Here is a 25849-nt window from a genome sequence, read left to right on the forward strand (position 1 = left end):
AGGCGTCACTAGTACTGTCGCTAAGTACTGGGATATATAAATATATTTCTAACTCGATTAATATGTTGTGGGAGTCTCTTACAAAAAGAAAAAGTAACATCATGGTTTCCATACTCATACATGATGATATTTACTGTATATGTTGTATTAAAAAAGTGTCTGTTTTATATTCAAAACATGGTATTACAGTATTTTAGCTAGTGGGTACCGTATTTTCCGGACTATAAGTCGCACTTTTTTCATAGTTTGGCTGGTCCTGCGACTTATAGTCAGGTGCGACTTATTTATCAAAATTAATTTGACATGAACCAATAGAAAACATTACCGTCTCCAGCCGTCAGAGGGCGCTCTATGCTGCTCAGTGCTCCTATAGTCTACACTGAAGACATAGAGCGCCCTCTCGCGGCTGTAGACGGTAATTTTTTCTCTTGGTTCTTGGCTCTAAATAAATGCGACTTATAGTCCAGTGCGACTTATATATGTTTTTTTCCTCATCATGAAGTATTTTTGGACTGATGCGACTTATACTCAGGTGCGACTTATAGTCCGAAAAATACGGTATATATGCTTTTCGATCTGTAGTGCTGGCCCGTGCAAAACAAAAGGCTCTTTTTGATGAGGTTTTCTTCATTTCTCATCCTGGTGTGATCAATACTGGGTTTCTGAGTGTATCTGTTTGCTTAATGAGAACAGTGCTCTGTGTTAGCAGACAGCACTTTCTTAATGAGACTCCATAAGTCATTTCAACAGCTGGCAGCTTTCACATGCAGCCACTGGATCTCCACAACACAAACAGAGCTCTAATTCACTAATGTAGCATTCTCATTATCTTTTTACTTCAGTTTTTTTTTTTATCATACACTCAATAATTTATTCTTCTTCTTATACTGCTGTATAGGATTCTTTTATTCATACAGCTCCTTAATCATAACAATAGAACAATGTTAAATAAGTATCTAAATTCAAAAAGCTTCTTTAAAAGATTACAAAACTGGGAATTATTATATTTGTTTTGAAGCGAAATGAGGCAAGGTTGTGACCCCTTCGTAATTAATTTGCTTAATAATTTCATTAAACATTCATGCATCATGTGGTTAAGTAGATTAATGGCAGTTTGAATATATAAAGAGGCGATTTAAATGAAATATTATAAATTATTTTTTTTTATTTGGTGTTTAATTAAACTCTCATATCTATTAGGTTTGGATTAGCTAATTGGTTAAATAACCCTAAAAAGTAAATTACGTTTGATGTGTTCAATGTCCTATCTGTACAGGAAACAGCAGCTGGAGTCGTCTGAAGTGCAGATGTGCGTATGATTGACAAGAGTTCATTGCCCTTTATAAACTGTGCTTTGAGACATATGTTAGAGCATCTGTGGTTGATTTGCTCATTGTGTTTGCTATTTGTCTTTCTTTAAATTACCTTGGTTGGGAAATTCAGCTCTGTTTTTTTGGGTCAAGTCCTGTGTCTGGAGTGCATTTCTGTATCAGTGTCAGTGTCTTCTGGTTTTATGTGCACCTTTTAACCCTAACCCTAACCTAACCTAACCCTAAAAGGCTTTTAGGGGATTAAAAAAAAACAACTCATGAAACCCAAATCTTAATGACATCAGGGAATTTCAGCATGAAACATTGCATGCAAGTTATAATGTTCCCAGAAGACCAGAAAAGTTCTGAAAAAAAAAAAAGCAGCTAGACTGGTGTGACCTTCTTGCTGTTTCCTGTAACATACTCTATGTCATTCGTCAACACGTGCACACAAGGTTTGAATTTACACTGTAAAATTACTAATGATGATTACATTAAAAATTTAATAATTAAATTTTATTTAAATACATTAAACATTTAAATCTGAAATTAGATTCATATAAATAATGGAAAAACATTTCAATGAAAAAGCACAGTTTAGTTTCTGAGACAAATATTAAGTATATATGTAAAATATGGCTATATTTAAGGTACTTACAGTAGCCCCAATAAAAGAGTAAACTATTATTTCCATTGCATTTTGCTTTAGGAATTAAAATCTGTCTATTAAAAACACTGTCCTGTCATTTAGGCTACATGAGTTCATGGATGTTTAGGTAAGTTTTAGGCTTTTGACTGATCTGTAATTGTAAAAAGCCTGTTTCCAGCTTACCATCCATCCTTCCATTCTTTAATTCAGTTTCCATTTACAGTAAAACTCACAGTTTGGCTACTAAAGGTTCACGTTGTATGGTCAATGTCGCCCCCAATTGGACAAAGGGGTTGAATTTCTTTAAAAACATGCAAAGGACATAGAAAAATTCAATATTTTAAAAGACTGTAAATAAAGATTAGAAAATCCATCCATACACAAACATAAATGTCTTTTAAAAGTATATCGTTTTTGTTTTTTCCTAATTAGTTTCCACTAGTTCATTTAGCTCTCACCGAGGTTACTTCAAAGCTGAAGGCACCTTCAAGTCCAGTCAAGTTACAGTGCTTTATACAATATAGATTGTGCTAAAGCAACTTTACATTGTTAAACAGGAAAATTGTGTGCTGATAACTCAAGAGGACAATAGAAAACAGTCAGTTCTTCAGTTGAAGTCATTGTTAATTCAGTAATGTCATCATCCAGCTCAGTTTAGTTCTCTTCCAAATATTGCAATCAAGTCAACATTTTGCCTTAAACTGTGTTCCCAACTAAGCAAGCCAAAGATGACAGTGGCAGGGAACCAAAACTCCATTGGTGACAGAAAGGGAGGAAAAAAACCTTGGGAGAAACAAGGCTGAGTCGGGGGCCAGACGAAGCAGCATGGTGTGGTTTAATTCCAGGCTGCAATGCTCTCAGATTGAGCAGAGGACTTGTCTGATTCTCCTGGGCTTGTGCCGAAGGCCTACATAACGAACTGTTAGGAATTTGTGTCATAAGTCTTCAGATGGAATCAGATTTCATTAACTTGCACATTTGTTTCTCAAGTTTGTTTACTTTGACAAGTACATCATGCATAACTTCACTCTGACAGATGACAAATGTTCTGCCTTCTTTCACTTGTATCTTGCTTGTAATCTGACACTACATTTGAATGGCATGAACTCTCTCTCTCTCTCTCTGTCTTTCAGACAGACAGATAGACAGACTGACTGATGAATGTGGATGTAAACCACTGAATTTTCTCTCCTGTAGGCTGTAGTTACTGTCCCATTCAGGGACGTGCACAGACATTTTGAGGGGCAGGGGCTCAAGTGAAATAAAGGGCACTTCTCATTATTAGGTTTATTTTTTTTAAACAAAAAAGTATATATATATTAACGCAACTCTGGCTTCCTTTTAAAAAAAATAATTTAAAAAGTTAATTAATTTTATCTTCCTCAAACTCACGCAATTGTTTCATTTTCAAAAGATGTCTACAAAATAATCAGTTCACAGAAACCATGGTCTCCTTAGTATTCACTAGGTTTATAGAGCAGCAAAGGAAACCATTCCACAATGTGCATGTTTTGAAAACATTTTCTATGCTACTAGTTTCAAGTATATATGAAGAGTTCAGATGCAAAAGCCTCTAAGTGCCATCTGAAATTTTCTTATGAGCTTTTTTTTTCAAGCTCGTATTTAAGTTCAGTAATTTAACTTAAATGACAATTAATAGGTAATTTTCATTGCCAGTAATGTGAAATAAGTGAACATAAACATACAAGCTTGATAAAAATGATCATTATTGAAGGAAATTTCAGATGGCACTTAGAGGATTTTTCATCTGAACTCTTCATATTTAGAATAACCTAAATAACTGCATCAAACAGAGGGGCGTGTTTTACTAATAATTTGTTTATTTTTGCACAAGGCACTACATCGTTTTAATTATTTTGGTGTTATCAGAATACATAACACTTTAAAATTAAACTTACCAAAATAATTGAGTAAAAATTCAATAAAAGCCAATGTCATGTATGTATTTGTGGTGGTATGGAATACTATTTTATAAAGGTTTCGAGGAAATAAAAAAAGTTAAATTACTTAAATAGTTAATTTATAAATATTGTTATTTTTAAAGTTTAATGTTAACTTATTTCTACTCAGTTTTATTTATTAATGTACCAGATGCAGTTACTCAGGTTTACTACATTTATTAGAGTGTATCCTCCATCTGTTTGCATCTGTAGATTTCTTCTAAATTCACCAATTTAGATTTCTAAATTTCAGGGGGAAAGACTCTTGATGTAAGTCAATAACTGGGGACGTTCTGTATGCAAATTAGGCGTCAACTAGTTAAAATGCGCACATTTGCATCTATTTGACAGGGAAATGCAGGTAAATAGGATAAACAAAATAACTAAAGCATATCACCTGGTGGTGATATATGCTTATTTTATTAACTTATTTTATTACATGGCTTGGTTGAATTCCAATGTAGAATGCGGTCTGTTATAACCAACAGACCGCTGTGCGGAGTATAACAGACCGTTGCCATGAAAAACAGAGCGTTGCTATGGACTCACAGGATTCTAACCGTAGAGACGGAGCGGACTATTTTCTTTAGCGGAAGCAATACACTCGGGTTTATCAATCGGGGGAGAGGGAGCGCTTCAGAACTCCTGACCTGATATTTAGATACTATATTTCAATAAATATATTTGTTTGACAGGGAAGCTGTGTGCAAACAGAAATATATATATTATTTTTCAAAAAAAAAAAAAAAGCATCACAGAAAAAAGGGCACTTTCTCTCCAGGAAAAAAAAAGAGCAGGTGCAGGCTCAAGCCCCCTTTCATGTCTATGTGTGCACGTGCCTGGTCCCATTTAACACTGTGACACTTTTGCATAAGATCAGACATGATCCCAGGCTATTTTCTCATTAAAACTGTATTTAAACGTGTGTGTACACATTTTACATGTATGTTTTAGATATCATATAAAATATACAACATACATTTTAAACTAATCAGAGATGTTTCTGGAAGAAATCTGATTACTGTATTTTGAATTCAACAATATGGTATCTGTATGGATGAGAAGGGTATTCCTGCACAACCGGAGGCTGCAGTTTCAGGACCGCAACTCTTGGACCGCAGCTTTAGGACCCTAGTTTTTTTTGTGACAGCGCCACCTACCGTACTGGATCAACACTAATTAAAGATGGACGACATGGACAGCAATCAGACGGTGAGTACCGATATTTAATTAAGTTTTATTTTATATTTTATAAGAAGTTTACATTGTGAGAACTGCTAACTATGAATTAATAATTAATTCCCACCAAATTAAGAATTTGTGAGCTAGTTTTATTAATTACTACGACCTTAATTCGTGGCCATGATTTCATAAATGCTTGTTGAGTTTTAATGATGAAGTATTATAAGTGAATCTAGCCCTGCACATTAATTAAATTTATCAGATGACAAGAGCATGGTTGATGTAAGGTTTGTAAAATTTACCTGCAACTTAATGTATTAGTGTGAATACTGGCTTAATAGTCGTTGCTTTACCATATTTATGTATAAAATATCTTTCATAATTAAACTGCACTGACTGCCTAGTTGCAGTATGTGTTAGCCTGTTGTTTTGGCATTGTTTTGCAATGATGAATGAGGCATTTGGCAATTTTAATAGCTTGTTACAATTTGGCCTAATCTGCAGGTCTACTCCACATACAGTCCATTGATATCATGTGTTAGTTTCTGTCATGTTCTGCATGGCCAATATGAAGTGATTTTATGGATTTGGTTAGTCTCATTGTAGGACAGATGATTAAAAAAGGCACTAGGGATATTTTCATGATCTCAAAATATTCTAACAAGTAGGCTCTCTCTTTTTGAAGATACATATAACAATCCAAAAAGGGGGATCCCTGCCCGAATTGAAGAGATGCACCACATGCTGCAAGGACTTTCACTTTTCATATATATATATATATATATATATATATATAAATTCCAGATGAATATGTTAAACAAATGTGCCTTATTTATCTCTCTCTGTCTCTCGCTCTCTCTTTCTCTAGAGTTGAAGCCTACAGCCATTCTATCCATGCAGCAACCGATGAAAAAGGGGTTCACTTTGGTGCTGTTGTTGCAAAAATGACATATATATATATATATATTTATATATAAAAAAACATTCTTGAATCATTCTTGTGTCTTGTCTTGCCTCTCAACAACTTTTAAAATATTGGCTGTAATTTAGTGACTCCATACGCTGATTCCAACTTTAACTTACCTGATAATGAGCTAATTCACCTTAAGGAGGTTAATCAATATACTGTATAATTCAAGAGACTAAGACTTTTAAGGTTCTTCATTTTTTACAATTGTTTTAAAATTGATATACATCAATTTTACAAAATTGCTATTTCATTTATGTTTTTTGTAAATTCATGTTTAAATTTAAAATTGTGACTCAAAGCACACTTAGTAATTAACCTCTGCTGCATTTTGAATCAAAAACCACATTTACAAACAAATACTACTTTTAATATATTGATGCTATATACAAAGTAACCTGACTGCAAACTAAACCAACAGGGTACTAGAACTGCGGTCCTGAAACTGCAGCCATCGCTATATCGTCCAGTACGATAGGTAGCGCTGTCACGAAAAACTAGGGTCCTAGATCTGTGGTCCTGAATCTGCAGCCTCCGGTTGTGCAGGAACATACTATTGGTGTGGATTGTGGTTCACTTATCTGGCCACTAGATGACCTGCTTTCACAATTTATTTTAAAAGAGTGACGTGTTGCAATCTGATTTTATACAGTCTATGGTTGCAATGCATCGTCAGAGCTGTTCAACCCTGACGGAATTTAAATATTAAATTAATTTCAATCGTGAAAGTGGATGAGCATGCTGTATTAACAGTATTAATTTATTCAAAGAATGTTATTCATAATGTATTTCTAAATACATTCTGAGTTCAAATGCTTAGTCTTAAACACAAACGGACAGCTAATATGAGTTTTGAAATATATGGTGTTTGTGTATTAAAGTATTAAGAGCAGCTGTTTGTGAGGAGGATTAATAATTGTGAAATACCTCGTCACTGCTAGAAATTTCCAGCACGTTCCACTGGACTGTAGGCCGAACACTGCCACAAAATGTTGATTAAAAGTTAATCAGAGCACACTAAATAAACGCGAGCGAAAATAGATCGAGGTAACCATAGAAACAGTCTGCCTTCGACAGAAGTTAAGCAGATACAAAAATAATTTTATAATTTATCAGATTATCATTTATCACAGTAACGTTATCATTTATCATTTTTTTATATTTATATAGTATTGTATATTATATGTATGCATTTATGCACATCGCAGGTATATCATAAAAAGTCTTTAAAAAATCTGACGCCAATTTAGTTAAACCACTTTATGAATTATTATTATTATTATTATTATTATTTTATCATTAATGAAACTGAGAGTGGAGATTTAATTATCATGCGTAGGGAAATGCAAATTAGAGCTGGACATATTTATCATTGTTTTACACATAATCTGTTTGCAATATATTATAGTGTAGCTGAATTAAACCAAAGCCTGCACACAAGCGTGCCGCTTAGAACCGCCCACTCACCAGCGAAAGCGACGCCGATTGGCTGCTATACATACCAGCGGGTCTTGCTATTTCAGGATTGGCTGATCCGCGCTTTGCCATTACGTTATGCTTTTTTCTACACATACTCAAGGATGACAGAATGTGAAGACGTAATGGAGTGCTCCCGAGCGTCCTTACGATGAAAACCACTTTAGTATTCGACAGTATTCGCGGACGGGAGTTGCAATGAAGGTATGTAAAAAGAAACAGATGTCAGATTTGCATTGATATCGGCGAGATTTGTCATCTGCGTGGAAACATCAACATCATTTCCGTATGCTGTTTTACGTTTAATATGACAACAGCCTGACTTCTTAAGAGTTGCATCAGATGACGTCTGAAATTAGCAATTTTGCTTGCTCTTGCATTAAGAGTGTTTGTTTGGGTGACAGCTGCGTTGTATTTATTGCTGTTTAGCAGGAGATACGCTACTATAGGTATCAGCAAATATCAGGACAGGTGCAGCTTGGTTTGGAACAGAGTGTACAAGCAAACAGTGCTCATCATAACCCAGTTTATGGCAGCACTTCTCTAATGAGATTGGAGGATAGTCTATGCCAGCAGTCACTGGATGAGCTGATGTGAATGGACAAGCAGCTCAGACAGTCATGAGTGACAGAAGTGATTTCCTCAACTATGTCACAAATAAATTTAATTGTGAAAACAGTCAGGATCATCTTAATGAACCAGAAATTCACATAGACTCTCCTAAAATCATGTTTCAATTTAATAGTGTGTAGTGATTATGATGTCAGAAGAGTTATGAAAAATGCGTGTGATTCTGATTTTGACGATTGCGAGAATCTTATTAGAATCTTATGAATACGCTTTGGGAATGGAAGTGATTTCCCTAATAAGATGTCACATTTCAAATATGGCATGGTGATTATGACGTCACAATAGTGAAAATGATTCTATTTGTGATATCTGGCGGAGCTGTTATAACTGGACCAGCAGTCCAGACAGTTATGGTTAAAATGTCTCATTTAAATTATGACGTAGTGATTATGACATCACAATAATGATGAAAATGTTTACTATGATTGGCTGGGCTGATATGAATGGACACTAAAACATCATTCTAACACTAAAACATCACAACTGAACTATATGATGTCTTAATAGTGGAATGTTTAGTGTGAAAATAAAATCACTGAGTTGTTATAAATCAAAAATTTGCTCAGCCAGAGGTGATTCCTCTTGTTAAAACCTCAAAACTGAAATATTGCATAGTGATTATGATGTCAGAAGAGTGGCAGGAACAAGGAGGGGAGATTGTGGACATAATTGTGCATGCGGTTATGATCGTTGTGATTGGCCGAGGTGTTATGAGCTGTTATAAAAAAAGTTGCTTAGTCACAACAAGCAGATTGAGAGAAGTTGATTAGAGAAGGTTTCTTTGATTGTGATGGCATTTAAAATGTTTTTTTTTTTAGTAAATTATGGGAATTTGCTGATATAATGTGATTTACTTGCAGGTGACAATTTAACAGATGATTGCGACAAGATTTTTGTCAGCAATGAGCTTAAGTTTTCCACATAATCTCATTTCCATGAAATTCTGAAGCAGTTTTTTAACTTAGCGTTGACCTCACTTCAGTGAGCAGCCTTGAAGCGTGAGTGGGTATAATTAAAGGGTTAATCGTGTCAGATAATTCAGGTTTATGAATAATTCCTTTCATTCATAAGCACTCCACTGTCTGGCTTGTTTCTTCCTGTGGTTTATGTAATGACACTGTGTGTTAAAAAGCACAGATTCTCCCCGGGAAGCAAAAGGACAAACAATCTTCTGAAAGAAAGCTTTTTCTGAGAATAACCACTCTTCTGAGACAGTGTTTTGTCTAATCTAAGTAGAAAAGCTTTTCGAATCAGACATAAGACAGAAGCATCTGGGTTTTTATATGTGAATTATTCAGTTAACTAAATTAGGAATTGTTTCTGGAGGTATTTTGGAACATTGATATTGTGCATTTGTACTCACAGCAGGCAATGATGTTGAATCTGTTCTTTCATATTCTGGGTTATTTTGCCAAAAAGTATTTTATATCTGGTCCACACTATAGCTGAAGTCATTATTTAAATTTATGGACAAGAATTTGAGCACAAGTCTGGAACACACAAGTTTCAAATAGAAATAATCTGCTTTCATCTGTTTAATATTAAAAAGCAGTGGAAACGGGATGGCATATCTCCACCAGATGATCATTATTGGAAATGCCAGTCATTCTGATGAGCCAAAAAAAATAAATTCCACTGATGATTATGAAGATTTAAAAACAAATTAAAAAAAAGTAGATTTAATTAAAAAAAAAAAAAAAAATTTTAAATTGACATTAAAAAAGATGTCTTATTAGATCCCAGCAAGGTTCTTACTCTTCTTTAAAAGAATAGTGCATTTAAAAAAGTTTGTCATTATTTTTTTACACTCATGCTGTTGTATCATGAAAAGTGAATTTTTGGACAGTCAGTATGCTCTGTTGAGCTCCCAAAAAAAAAAAAAAAAAAACAGACTTTTATACTATATTTAGTGTAATATGGATTAGGGTTACATTTGTTTATTGCACTATTCTGACATTAATAGTAGTGGAATTATTGTTATTTATTGATTTTATCTATTTATTAAATTTTTTATCTTTTAATCAACACATTTTTATATAATAATTCATCCATCATATTATGAGGATAATTGTATGTTAATTAATATGTAATTTTGTGATCTATTATGTGTAACTGTAATCTCAAAAAACATAATTTGGAATTATTATTACTATTATTATTATTATATTCTTGTTGTTTTATTCAGTATTTTTCATTTAATTTATATTTTGCATTTAATAATTCATGCAAAATATAATAGGGATAATTGTAACCAGAATTACAATACATTATAATACTTAATTTAGTTCTACAGTTAATAAAAATATGAAAATAAATAACACATTACTTCATATTTTGTAACACATACAGGCTTCATACTAAGTGTAGTTTTAAAAATATTTAAGGTTTTGAAAATAAATGTAAATAATTGTAATTTTTTTCTAATAATTATTTTTTATGTTTTTTTTTTCAGTTAACTTTTTTTTTTTTTTTATTAATGGATTTTTTTATGGTTCTAGTTTTAGTTAACTATAATAAGCCTGGTAACTAAAAATTGCATAAATACACAAAACAAATTCTAAGAAGAGAGCTGGTGGTTTTGTGATGGCCGTGGCTCTCTGGGCTCTAATTGAAGTGACAGAGGGAAGCTGTGGCACCGGCTCTCTGCCAGACTGAAGCACGAGCAGCGGCTTCATGCCCTGACCTTATGTTACGCAACACAGAGATCACGCTAACTGCCATACTGCTCAAATACTGAGCGCACTGCCAGCCTGCACTTCAGGAACAATCACCATTATTTAGAATCTGAGAAGACGTGAAACATGAGTGACCTGCCAGCACAGGTTTCATCGTGAGGGATTGTGGTTGTTAAACGCTGTGTTTAGTTAGACACTGATGATACAAATTCATTTGGTATGCTTATTACATAACAAATATGTTTGTTTCTTATAGTTATAGTGATGGTTAATACCAAGTTGCCACAGTTTTGAGAGAAACTGTGATAACTACGGTAATTTGTTTTGCATCTATATGTACAATACTGTTCTAAAGTTTGCGTTCAGTTCATAAAAAAATAAATAACACTTTTATTCAGCAAAGACAAGTTAAATTGATTAAAAGTAACAATGAAGACATTTATAATGTTATAAAAGATTTCTATTCCAAAGAAATGTACATTTCAATGTAAAAATGTAAAAAGCAAAACTGTTTTAATTGTTAAGGATATAATAAGGATATAAGGATAGCATTTTAGGATGATTTCTGAAGGATCACGTGACACTGAAGACTGGAGTAATGATGCTGAAAATCCAGCTTTATATCACAGGAATACATTTTATTTTAAAATATATTAAAATAGAAAAACGTTTATTTTAAATTGAAATAATATTTCACAATATTACTAATACCACTAGTGTATTATTATCAAATAGATGCAACTTTTTTTATTATATTTATTTAAAATGTTATATTCAATTTTATGTTTTTTTTCTTATAATTTTTATTATTTTACATTGTTCTCTGTGATCTTTCTTAAAAGAAAGCATCACTAATATCTAATTGTTATGTGCCCGTACATATAGAATGATGCCACATACAGCAGTGTTGGCCTGCATTATGTAAGTGTATAAACAACAAAGCCACTGAGCAAACGGAGCGCTCCGCCTGGCTTAACCTTCTCTGAACTGTGCGTAAAAGCAAGAACAGATCTGATCCGCTCAGCCCATCTCTCTCCGTAGCTCTGCACCATAGGAGGCATGTATGCTCATTTCAGCTCATCGACTATCCTGTTCTTAAACAGAGGATGCATTCTTCCATCACTGACCTCCCCCCACCCCCGCCTCCCGAGTGTTATTCTGAGACAAGACATCACGCCATGTTGGGTCACACAAGCGCTAATGAAAGCCGCCGGTCAGCTAAGTAGACTGATGTCTGTGTGCATTTGTATGTATGGATGAGGGTTTATTGATTAAAGAAACAATGAATGCTGTTGCCTGTAGAAAGTTTTAATGTTTGTTTTGAGGTCTTATGCATGTTGTTGATTTATTATGCTTTAATGTTTAAGCATGAATCTGATTTGCTGACTTTACACAACTGAAGAAAGGATACCAGCTTGATACACCGAGGTGATTCAGAAGTAAATGATCAATGGATTTTTATATTTACATTTATTCATTTAACAGGCACTTCCAAAGTGACTTAAAAATGGGGAACACAATAAGTAATTCATCATAAGGAGGCAAATAGAAGTGCTTGTGATACAAAGTTTCAGACATTGTGCAGAATAGTACAAGCTAGAATAGCGAGGAATAAAGGAAAGTTAAAGCATAGACGATTTTTTAGTAGAATACAGTTAAGTGCTGACGGAAGAGGTACATTTTCAGCTGATCTTGAATATTGTGAAGGATTCGGCGTTCCAGATAGAGTTGGGAAAGTCATTCCACCAGCAAGCAACAGTGAACTAAAGTGTTCTGGAAAGTGATTTTGTGTCTCTCTGGTTGGTACCACAAGTTGTTTTGGTTGAGACACTTAAACCTGGTGTAGTTACTGGTTTAATGTTTTGTAACATTATAGACTATACCATTCAGTGCAGTTTGTTTCCTCCAAAAATCAGCATGATTTCAAATGTAATATTGATTTTATGCAAGTGTTCAACAAACAAGAACTTAATATTAAGAGATTTATGTTTTAGACAGAATATTGGCTGTTTCTGCTATATTTCACCAAAAAAAAAAAAATATATATATATATATATATATATATTATTATAAAGTTGCATTCTATAACAAAAAAAGAGACCACTGTTATCAAAAGTATGGGTATACTTTAAACAGAGGCCAAATAAAATGGCCTTTTGTACCCTTTTTAAAACCGATATGGTGTACCACGGCAGCACAACTGCGATGCACGAGCACCTCGGAGGAAAACATACTGGCGCGAGAGTGCTCTCCGGTGTTACGGTTTAACTGGTTACCGTGTGATCTGGGGACCAACTTCCTGGTTCTGGTCTCTGCTGCAGATGTGATGGAACAAACTGATGTGATATTATTAAGTGTCTAATAAACGTAGACTTGCTCATTGCATGATTCTGATATTCTTGTAAAGTTATTGTAAGTTAGTGTTCCTGTGGCTCAATTGGTAGAGCACTGCGCTATCAAGCGTAAGGTTGGGGGTTCGATTCCCCGGGAACACATGATATGATATGTAAAAATTGATAGCCTAGAATGCACTGTAAGTCTAAATGCATAAATTTAATTTAATTTATTGGTATGATCACCCGTAGCGGCTGAAATAGGGATAAAATAAAAAATAAAGTCTGTGTTGGCACGGGTTTCGAACATGCGTTAGGGGCTGTTCACATATCGTGCCTAAAAACGCGTGGAAAACGCTAGTCGCGTTCTTTTTCCTTCTTTCCAAAGCGCTCGGGCAGTTGCGCCTCTGGGGCGTCTGCCGTTGCTAAGCAACCATGACGTGCTCTCTCCATGAAGACGCAGAAATTTCAGCAAAGGATAAATGGATTTGCAGCACTAAAACTCGCTTACAGTAGCTCTGCTACTAAATTTATTTCAAAATGGCAATCCATATACAGCTATGATCAGCAGTTCCTTCATCTTAGCTGAGCTTTCAACGTTGTTACGGGAAAGGATGAAGCTGAATGGTTCTTGTCACATGACCCGCGGTGCGCTTGCGGCATTCTGAAAAGTTGAGATGTTTTTAACTCTAACACAATGCGGTGCGGACGCGCCTGTTTTCGCATGCGCGGCACGACCGCGTCGCTTCAATTATGAGCGCGCATACCGCGTGCCTACATTGGAAATAACGAACTTGAGCGCGCAACAGACGCGATATGTGAACGGCCCCTTAAAAGACAGCGCGCCGTGAGACAACAGTCACAAACCACCGAGCTACCCCGAATCAGCTCCAGATCTCTGGAAACCATGCTAAACCATAGCAGAACCCTGACTACATTTTATGGTTTGTGATGCTAAAGAACATTTCATGACGTCTCAGACAACTGTAAATTTGTGGCTACTGTGGTTTAATTATAAGCGCTATCGTAAACTCATATTTACCATAGTAAAATAATTTTCTTTGCCTCTTTATTTATGTATACTGTAAAAACTTCAACCACTTTGGTTGAAAATGAATAAAGGTTTAAATAATATATTAGAAGTTGTACTTCTATTTTTTTGTAAAGTTATCCAAAAGATTCATTAGCTAATCAAAAAAAGAACATTATATTAATTATTTATTGTAAAAAAAATAATCGTTAGAGTAGTCGACTAATCGAAAAAATAATCGTTAGTTGCAGCTCTAATATATATATATATATATATATATTATATGTAAATACATCTGATGTATTGAGATTTTGTTGATACTTAATTGATAACAGCCCAAATATATTTTTTTTATTCTGACTGATTAAATATAAGATACTTTTAGTAAAAATTGCTTTACAGTAAAAATGCCTTGGAAACTTATTGGAAAAGACTTCACTGCTGTGAACTGGCCACCACACAAAACAACTTCAGCTGTCCACGATAGTCAGGCACAATAACACATTCAGCAAAATATCATCTAATTATCGTTATCAATAAAATAACAAAATATCAAAATTATCTTTTTTTTTTTTCTTCTCAATATTGCACACCCCTAATTGTTATCGTATTACAATCCATTTCAGGTAAAAAATACATAAAAATAAATATAACTCTTGTTTTGTTTATTTACTGTACATTTTCTCTAGCTGGGAAGTTCATGCTTACAGTAAAAGCAGGTCGCATATCAGTGGTATTATGAAACATCCAGCGGAGTGAAAGCTTACTGACTTAACCAACATCTTCTAAATTTACACCTTAACAAAATGAAAGCTCTTAGAAAGCCCAGACCATTGGAGAGTAAGAATAGGCCTGGTAATGTCTCCTTTTTATGATTCTTATGAAAGCATTGTTTGGTTTGCACATGCATTTGGCTGAAACCTGAGAGATGTCCATTAATCTCGGCTGTTTAGCTCTCATGGCTGTTTTACTGTACTGACATCGTTTTAACGCTCCAAATGTGCACTAAGAATGAGTCGGGCCTTGTCTTGCCCTAACAGCCATTTACACTGTATCATGTTCCTTGAGGATTCACTTAAGGCCTGCAGAGCATTGATTCATTTAAGTTGATTACTAGCAGAGTTTAGGAGTGTTAAAGTTGAGTGCATTCAGTTGTTTATGATGGACAAGTTACATAATGTGAAGCTCAGTAAAGCATATGTGCCTGATTTCATCTGTGTCCGGCAAACAAATCTGCCCTCTGGGTAAAATACAGGATAGTTTTTGCCTGTGCTTCATAACATGCTCCATATGTGAATACCCAGGGAACAAATTTAGGTTTTAAAAATTCGGGAACGTTGTTTTGAAATGTTTTTTAAAACGTTGAAATGTTGTTTTCTTGTTGTGATTAGACCGTTATTTAAATGTTACAAAATCAACATTTACAACTTTATTTCCAGCCAAAATATAACGTTATTTGAATGTTTGTTTTTGTTAAAACATTTCTTAGAATGTTCAAAGTACAAGTAACATCAGTTTTGAGAATGTTCCCAGAATGTTTTCACAATGTTATGAGAACGTATATCAAATATCAATGACGTTATAAGAACATTCCTTAAACATTATTTTTACATTTTTCAAACATTTATATAACTTAAAAAACAAAGCTGAAGTTTATGGAACGTTACATGTCAGCTGGGTTGGCCGGGTCTAATATCGTTTACTCTATTTTAATCGATTCTCATACTGATGAACAGATATCTATTAATAAATCCCAAGAATCAATCATTTAGTCCTTGCTTTTTTCAAATTATGCGGGCGCAAAACTATATACTAAGCATAATTTGTGCAAGCGTCACTAACTTGCAGTAAGCTTTGCTCTTTATTACTTTTGCCGTGAAATGAATTCTCAGTTTTCAAACAGTTGTTTTTATTATGAAATTAGAAAAATAAATACGTTTTTGGAGGTATTTTTTCCTTGAGAAAAATGTACATGTGCTCTACCTGGTACAAATATTAAATTGAATGGAACTCGAATTGTGAAATTGATCTCAATACCCGGCCCTATATCTGAACTTATGGTTAACATATCTTCCTTCTCCAGGCGGGGGCCTCCTCCATGTGGGCGTCATGTTGTGGGCTGCTGAACGAGGTGATGGGTACAGGGGGGGTCCGCACTCAGCAGCCGGGCTTTGGAGCTGGAGCCGGGCCTTTCCGCTTTGCCCCCAGCACTGGTTACTCCACCTACCCACCCAGCAGCACCACCTCAGGAAGCGCAGGCCTGGCGTGTAAAGCCTGCGGACTGGCCTTCTCCATGTTCAGACGAAAGGTAGGATGCCTGGGGTTTGTGGAGTATGATTTAAGATTTTTCTGATAGTGAAAGTAGAGAGCTGATATAAATGACACCTGTTTTCAACACTGATACTAATAATAAATGTTTCTTGAGAAGCAAATCAGCATATTAGAATGATTTCTGAAGGATCATGTGACACTGAAGACTGGAGGAATGATGCTGAAAATTCTGCTGTGCATCACAGGAATAAATGACTTTTTAAAATATGTTGAAATAAAAAAGTTATTTTAAATAGAAATATTATTTAAGTTTTTACAATATTTTGATCAAATAAATGCAGCCTTGGTGAGCATATGAGATTTCTCTCAAAAATAATGATAATATACATGCGTGCGTGTCTGCGTGCATGTGTGTGTATAGCACAGTATTGCTTGTGACTAGAGATGGAAGAAACACTGATTTGCCTTGTCTGGCATTCCTCATATCCTGTCAAAGTGATGAAAGCAGTTTTCCACGTAGCAATAGTGTTTTGAAATCATATCAGCACTTTTACACCTGCATCTGCAGCACACATATTGAGAGATATGATAGATGGAACTGACATCACGCTAGAGTGCAATGGTTTGAACAGCTCATTCATCGGCATGGTGGCATTTGATAACCACCACCAAGCTTGCTAACAGAGACTCCACAACTGCTTCAGAGAGTTAGAAAGTGTCTTGAAAAATGAAGTTTATGCCGCATCTAAAAACAACTAAAGCATGACATAATTAAATCGCCAGTCTAATGCACACCTATTAGTTTCATCATCTTTCTCTCTTCGCAGCATGTTTGCTCAGACTGCAAGAAGAGCTTCTGCTCGCTGTGCTCTGTGCTGCAGGAGAACCTGCGGCGCTGCTCCACCTGCCACCTGCTGTGGGGCACGGCCTTCCAGCGGCCCAGGTTAATGCGGCTCCGCGTTAAAGACCTGCGGCAGTACCTCACGCTGCGGAACATCAACACGGACACCTGCAGGGAGAAAGAGGACCTGGTGGACCTGGTGCTCTGCCAACTGAGAGCCGAGCTGGAGATGGGGGAGGATGAGGAGGAGGAAGAGGAAGAGGCTGAAGCGGATACAGACAGTCTGGCCTCACTTCCGCGCTCTCTCTCCACGCCGCCCGCCTCCGCGGCACGATCCTCCTCCCAGCAGTCGGCGCTGTCTGTAGCCGTGTCTCAGGGAGAGGCTCTCAGTCACAGCATTAGCTCAGGGACAAACAATCAGGTGAGGCGCTCTCTGGAAGAAACGCCATGTCGGCAGTGCGTTTTACTTTGTTTATATATTATATATTTTTTTACGTTAAATGTATTCATTTAGCTGACACCTTTTATTCGAAGTGACTACAAAATAAGGAAGAGAGAGAATTTTTTTTTTTTTTCATTTACTTTTACTTTTTTGTCAATTGACATTTTATAATCATTTAGCAGTCAACATAAAAATAACAAAAAATAACATCACAAGCAAATTGTCACAAGTGCCAAGAATATTTGCAGTACACCATGCTAAGCGTTTTGTTTTGTTTTGGTTTGGTTTGTTTTGTTTTGTGTTTTTTTTTTGTTTGTTTTTTTTAAGTGGACACTAAAAAAAAAAAGGATTTGGACACTTGGAATGTATGAATGCATGATGCTAGCTCTAAAGAATTTCATGAAAGATTTATTTAAGTTTTACAAATTTTTAACATGGTAAGAATTTTCATGATTTTAAAAGGAAAATCTAAATGTTTATGTAAGTCCAGTACAGGGATAGGCAAGTTCGGTCCTATAATTTGCTCGGTTTATAATTTGCTATATGTGATTCAGCATTTATAGTCAATATGATTTATTAATTATTAAATGTATTTATGTTTAATTAAACATTACCTATTGTAATGAATTTTAATTAATTAATTTATTTATTTTACATTTATATATATTTTTTTATAATAGTTAACTTGGGTTAGAAGTTATATTTTTTTTGTGCGATTTATTATTATTATTTTTTTCAAATAATTTTATAATTTCCGTACCACTAAATTGAGCAATATTATAGAAACGATGTTTGGCAATTCAGCTTGCAAATGTAAAATTACAACACGCTACAAAAAATTGCATTTTTTTTATCTTAATTTCTACTGTATAACATTACTGTAAATGTTTATTGCATTGTCACATCATTTAGCATGCTTGCTTTTAACATACCCATTGCATTTTGCATGTTAAACGTGCTGAATCAAATCAAACAAACTCATTTAATTCCTGTAAATATCGTTAAATATATCTGACTCTATTGTTTGATCGCTGTTATTGTTTTAGCTACTTCCATATTGGGAGATTAGACTTAATCTTTTTCAAATCATGAGTCGCACTTTGTTGTTTTCACTTACTTTAAGAAGTAGTATGTGTCTGAATACATCAAGTGAGGATTTCTTCTCAATTTTCTACATTTCTACACCATAATCTATTGACTCATGTTGTCTGTACAATTATTAAGCTGCTTACAACCCTCACTTACTAAAGATTCATCCATACGTGCGTGAACAGCTGTACCCCACGAGACCAGCCGTGACGTTTAAGCCTTGTTTTTTTTTTAGATCTGACATGCTGAGCGGGTTACGTAATGTTGGAACAGATTGTCGGATAATTCCTGCATGATGCAACTTAAAACACTTACGTTACGTTACTTAAGTGTGAATGAGTTTAAGATTCAAATGGCTAAGTTCGATAACTACGTAAAATTGGCCTGAAGTTTTCAAGAGCATCTGCATGTTTTCGAGAAGAGACTGTGATGGTCCAGTGTGACTTTAGAGCCTAAGTTGGCAGACTGACCCATTCATTATTAATATGCAGCCAGCCAGCAATGCTGCACGCCGTCTGTGTGTGGCCCATGTGTGAGATCTCAGTCCATGTGCTGAGTCTTCTCATGAAGACAGCGGACAGGAAGAACGCAGGGCCATTAGCTAATTGTTCTGAATGGGCAAACAGAGAAAGATACAGAAGCATACAGAATCCGGCTGCTCCAGGAACACATGGTTCTTGTGTGAGTGACACAGGACAGGAATTACTGCAATCAGTGGGAATGAATGATTAACTGTAATGTGCTGTTATTTGACGTGCAGTTTACAGAACCAAGGGAAGTGATGAGTTGATGCTTTAATTAAACTGCACTGACACAGAAAGAGGTTACTCACGGTTTTTATTTTAAGTGCTCTCTTAAGGAATTTAATAAAATACTTTTTTTTCTAACATGATAAACACTTCCCAATTCCAGAACGGATAATATTTTTATGATTATTAAATTAAATGTAAAACATAATTAGACCATTTTAGTACTGTATAAATCAAAATATACTTAGATGATGTATATAAATATATGATGTATGATGTAATAAATATATTTATTTAAATGTATTTATTATTTACAATATTTTAAATATTTTGTAATGTATTTTAGGACTTTTTATATTTATTTTGCATTGTATTATATTATTTTATTATATGTATTAAACTCTTGAGCAGCAAATCAGCATATTAGAATGATTTCTGAAGGATCATGTCACACTGAAGACTGGAGGAATGATGCTGAAAAAAATAACTTTGTTCACAGGAATAAATTACATTTTGAAATATATTAAATTAACAAACAATTTTTTATTCTAAAAATGTTTACAAGATTACTGTTTTTGCTGTTTTTTTTATTTTAAAAATAATAAAATGTATAATGTGATAAAATAATGTGATTGACCCAATACTTTTGAATGGTTTTACATATATTATTATATATATTTAGAATATTTTTTTATGTGTTGTTTAATATGACTTGTATTCTGAAATTTTCATACAAATATTTAACATATTAAATCAAGTACGTAAACCTTTTATTTAGATTTATTAGATTTATTCATTTAGCATAGGCTTTTTTTATCCATAGAATTGTTTTCTCCATAAATACAAACACTAAAGAGGAGAGATGGTAGAATCTGAACATCCCGGCTCAGTGTGTCTGAACACACACTCTATCTTCAACCAGGTTTTAGTCAATAAATCTGATAGAAGTTCTTGATTTCTGTGTTTTATTTCCAGGAACATGCAGATGCTGCATCAGTTTCCCTCCTCAACCTGGAGCCTCATGACGACATACTGGAGGTGAGACAAGCATCCCTGTGTTTCCTTCTGTTTGTGCCACCTACTGTGAAGACGAATGGGTCACTGTAAAACCCCTCGATTCTCACTGAGCATCCATTACCATTAATAATTCAGCATCATCCCATAACTTTGCTTAGTGTTTGGCCAATACTTCTGCAGAGTTTAAAATGAGTAGTCTTGTGTAATATCGATGTGGACTGCAGTTAAATGCTACATCTGTCTCCGAGCAGGCCAGCCCAGCGACGCAGAGATGTGCACGTGCCTCCCTCTCGGACCTGTCCCACGAGAATGACATCGAGAGCTTGACAGTGCGGCAGCTGAAGGAGATTCTCGCTCGCAACTTCGTCAACTATTCAGGCTGCTGTGAGAAATGGGAGCTGGTGGAGCGCGTCCATCGTCTCTACAGAGAGAATCAACTCAACAGAAGATCGAGTAAGACACGATGTCACACACAAAGTGTAGAGCTCTTACCAAAGTAGTCTAGATGTCACCCAAAAATATGCATAGACAAAGTTAAAGCTTCTAAAATGGGGTTTTCGGATTCCCAAAAGAACCTTTCAGTGAACAGTTTTTAAATTAATTATAAGAACATTTTAGTAATCTTAAGAACTTTTATTTATAATAAATAACTTTTTGTGCAATACAAAGGATCTTCATGTCAATAATGTGTTACTGAGTCAAAGGTTATTGAAAGTGTTCCTGTGGCTCAGTGGTAGAGCATTGTGTTAGCTGCAAAAAAGGTTGTGGGTTCGATTCCCAGGCGAGCACATGTTAGTTAAAAAAAATGTTAGCCTAAATATACTGTAAGTCTGCTAAATGCAATAACATTATTTTATTAAGCAACTTCATTTTTCTCGAAAGATACTCTATATGTTGAATTATTAGAATAGTGCATGAAAGGTTCCTTGGGTGCTTCATATTACCATTTTATTTTCTACTGGCTATACCATCGGCAGAATAATGAGAAGGAAGCTCTGGTGCGCTTTTGTAGATCTTTCGTCTGAAAACAGCACAGCTGACATCATATAATAAGAGTGATGGATGACAAAGAATGCAGCAAATGTTTTACAGTCTCCGAATCTTTTTGACAGACTCTGAAATTGAATCAGTCAAGGATCAGGCCAAAATCAGCTAACTAACTAACTATGACTAATGTGATTTTCAAATAGGCTTCTGCTTTCCAAAAAATGGATTCTTCTTATTTTCTTTTCCTTGCAGTGGAAAATGTCAGCAACAGCCTAGCTGCAGGTAAGCAGACCAATATTGTGATACATTGTATTTGACCGTGTTATTCATATACTATTATAGTAGTATTTTTGGTAACACTTTATTTTAAAGGTGTCCTTGTTAAACATTAAATGTACTTACTATTATAATAACAATTAGCTATGCATAATTACATGCAAATAAACCTAAGCCAAACCCTAATATTATAAACTGTTAATATTAATATAATATAATATTATAAATACTAATATTATAAAGTTAAACTGTATGCATGTGAGCTTACGTAAGCTATCCAATGCTAATAATGCTAACTCTTCCACTACTGTGTTTGTCAATCCAAGTCATAGCTTACCCTCCTCCTATATGTAATGGAGGTTTTGGAGGTAAGACTCAGCCTTTTTTTAATTCGGCTCCAACATCATCATAACCATCATTTCATTACCATGAATGAAAAGTGACTCTCCCAAATGCATGCTGGGAGAGTTTGATGTGTGTTTCCACGTGCATGATCACATTTGTGTCATGAATTGTGCTCCTAATGTGATCTGTCTGTCTTTTTATAGCTTGTCACATTAATGTAATTGCACCTTGGCTTTATTAATTATATTAACACTGCTTGGAGAACTGCCCAAAATGATCCAAAGATTATACTGTCCAGTCTGAGACAATATGTTAAGTGGCTTTTTGGAGAAGGACCAAGTTTCATAATGCTCTTTTTTTTTTTTTTTTTTTTTAGAGGGAGCATTTAATAGAGATAATAAAGCAAATACTGGTTTAGTTTGCCATAGAGGAGAGTTGAAAGCACATACTGTTTCTCATTCATTAAAAGGTTTGCTCGCTGATATTGACCGGCTAAAAGGATATTAAATAATAAAGACAGTGTCTGTCAGTAATACAGAAAATATTTACTCTTTGCTGAGGTTACTTTATAAAACAAAAATCACATTTTTTTATAAGTAAAATGATTGATTGAAATTGAACAATGTCTTTATTAATGTCTGAATTCATTTACTTTAACAAAAATTCACTTTTAGATATTTAATGTGCATTTCCATATTTATTTCTATAACTGCTTTTTTTTAATTCAGGGATGAGAACATTTTCTGTCTCATTCTGTTTAATATAAAATATTTTTAAAAATTGCTTTTTATTTTTAAAGAAAATACACTTAAATATTTAATGCACATGTCCCTATTTATTTCCATTTTAACTGCTTTTATGAAATTATGGGACGTAATCAAATCTGTGCATACTTAAAAATGCTTTTGATGTAGTTTTAAGTTGTATCGAACCCAGAACCTTTCTTTAACTCAATTTAAATGTAATTTAAATAATTAGATTTTATTTTCTTTATTTTTAAAGAAAATAAAGCTTAAAATAAATATGTCTTAATTCATCTTCTTATTTTAAAGAATTTGTCATTCACATTTTTGTCACATTTAAATATTTAAAATGCATGCACTTGTTTTTTTCCCACTTTTAAATGCTTTTATTAAATTACGTGTCAAGTTGAAAACATTTTCTGTCATAATCAAAAAATGCTTATGATTTAATTTTTAAGTTGTATTGAACCTGGAACATTTGTTTAAATCATTTTAAATTAAATTAATTTAATTTCAAGAAAATTATCACATTTTACTGCTCAAGCAGAACGGACAAACAAGATCAATAAGATCTCAAACCTTCCATATATGATATACTTCCAGATAGTGTGCAAGTAGCTCAGCTGGGTGGAGTTGATGAGAGCCTGTGCCGCATCTGCATGGATGCCGTGATAGACTGTGTTCTGCTGGAGTGTGGTCACATGGTCACCTGCACCAAGTGCGGCAAGAGGATGAGCGAGTGCCCCATCTGCAGGCAGTACGTGGTGCGGGCGGTGCACGTCTTCAAGTCTTAATGGGCGAGCATCACCTCTGCTGGAAGATGCTTCCTGCTTGACCGAGCAGGCTGGGGCCACGACTGGACCAATGAACTGCCTCTTTAGATTCAAAGAGGGGGAGTCCGGAACTCCGCACCCCTTCTTTACAGAGCAAGCATTTCCTGCTGCCCATTTTTATTTGGTCATTCATTGACAGGTTTGAAATAATTTCTGCATTTACTAACCCAGGGAAGAAAGGGATTTTAGAGGAATAACGTATAAAAAATATGAAAGTTTAAGTGGTTTACAGTACATTGCTGTAAACTTTTTGGAAATGTCTTATTGTATGTGCAATATTTGAAATCTTTACATGTGCGTGTAGAGAAACCGATTGCCATTAAGATGCATGTTGTTGTGGCAACAGTGAAAACCATTGCCGTGAAGGGGGAAGGTACTGTAGGTGCCAAAGTAGAAATGTGCAGAACTGCTTTTAGATTCTGTTTTTACATGCTATATTATTAAACTGTATAGGCGTGTTGTTTTCATGTATTAAATCGGCTATTGCCATACCACAAAATCAGCATCACCGGATCAAATGACCAGCTAGCAGACGTTATTGATAGCAAGTTGATAGAAACCGTATCGGATTTTACTGGAATCACTGGAATCCAGCATCTGCCACAATGTAGCTTATTACTGGATCATCAATTATTTTCTTTTACCAAATTTTGCAGAATCTGCCGAACGTCAGGTGTGTGGTTGGTTTGTCTCCATTGTTCTGCGTTTATAAGGTAATTAATTATATAGTTTAATTATAATAGTTATAATAGTTTTATAACTATATTATAATTGTATAATATAATTTAATTAAAAGTGTCAGATAATTAGGGGGATTACCAAGGTAAAGGAAGCTAGGCTGGTCATGTGATCTCAACATTAAGGTTCACCTTTGTAGATCAAAACCTTTTTTTTTTTTCACACATACAATATTAAAACATGTCAAAAGCACTATAGACATTGTTATAAAAAAAACGTAGTTCACCTTTAAACCTTGGTTGGTTTTATTTGCAAAATATTCCACTTTCATTGTTGGTCAAAAGAGAGTTTTGATTTCAATGTTCTTCATCTCCAGCAATACCACGAAAGATGTCCGTTTTTTGGTGTTTTGATTTCCACAAGCGGTGCTATATGGATTTACGTATCACAGTTCTCTATTACATTTGTGATTTTACTTACGTTTCTTTCCCTTTTTGTGCATATTTACATTTTCTAGATAACGATAAGATAAAGAGGAAGAGAAGAAATTATTGGATTCCTCTAGATGCCCTTTGTTGCTGTGAATTCTGTAGTCAAATTCAAGTTATGATGTCTGTGGTATTGGCTAGACAAACTAATATAAAAGAAAATTTAATCAATTAAATGTATATGATTTTATATACATGTGAAAAAAGATGTACACCAAGTAGGCTATATGGATATATTTTCCTGTTGTCCAGTTTCTCTTACATTTTTTTTTATGTTTCTTCAGCGTTCCAGTTTTTCTTTGAATGTAAACAACATTGATTTAGTGGTTTATCTTTTTAATCGGTCACAAATAATACTACAGTAGAATTGGTTACATTCTAGTTTCACAACCATGTATTTCTATAATCAGACTGTTGTTAATTTGCTTTTAGAGCATCTCCACACCCGTCTGCCCAACACTGACACTGTGCTTATGTGTATGTTTCTAATGCTGCTATCTCTAAAAGATGTCACTTGGTAGTAGGCAACTACTCTAGCTAAGCAGACGGACACGATTACAGTCTAAACGACTTAAACTGAGCGCTGGAAGGAGTTTTGGGATTTGGTCTTTGTATTTTGGAATGTTGAACTTTTTATTTTGGTAATTCAAAGATGATTTATTACATTTAATAAAACATGGTACCTTGAGCTAACAAAATAAGAGTTTTCTCATTTCAGTATTTATTTTTTCTTTCGTTGCAAATGATGAAATGCTTATCGGCGCCATCTAGTGGCTGCTAAGTGCAACGCAGTCAGTCAGACGCAACAGATAAAAAATAACTTTTCATTCACAGCACAAAACACGGATATGGTTGCTGATTATTCTAGAAAACAGAT

General features: G+C 34.6%; 1 protein-coding gene across 2 annotated transcripts; it reads left to right on the forward strand.

Annotated features, from left to right (window-relative positions):
• Nucleotides 1-7608: 7608 nt before the first annotated feature.
• On the forward strand, nt 7609-25673 carry LOC132132660 (E3 ubiquitin-protein ligase RNF34-like). Of its 2 annotated transcripts, XM_059545123.1 has the most exons (8): nt 7609-7749; nt 16297-16521; nt 17312-17746; nt 20581-20643; nt 20874-21075; nt 21862-21891; nt 22212-22253; nt 23577-25673. In XM_059545123.1, exons 1-8 carry the CDS (start codon nt 7744-7746, stop codon nt 23765-23767), a joined length of 1194 nt encoding a protein of 397 aa, XP_059401106.1. In that variant the 5' UTR covers nt 7609-7743; the 3' UTR covers nt 23768-25673. The 2 variants fall into 2 exon arrangements, with proteins under 2 accessions (XP_059401106.1, XP_059401107.1); XM_059545124.1 differs by lacking the exon at nt 22212-22253.
• The last annotated feature ends 176 nt before the right edge of the window (nt 25674-25849 follow it).

This window comes from Carassius carassius, chromosome 49 (assembly GCF_963082965.1).
Source record: "Carassius carassius chromosome 49, fCarCar2.1, whole genome shotgun sequence".
Classification (NCBI taxonomy): domain Eukaryota; kingdom Metazoa; phylum Chordata; class Actinopteri; order Cypriniformes; family Cyprinidae; genus Carassius; species Carassius carassius.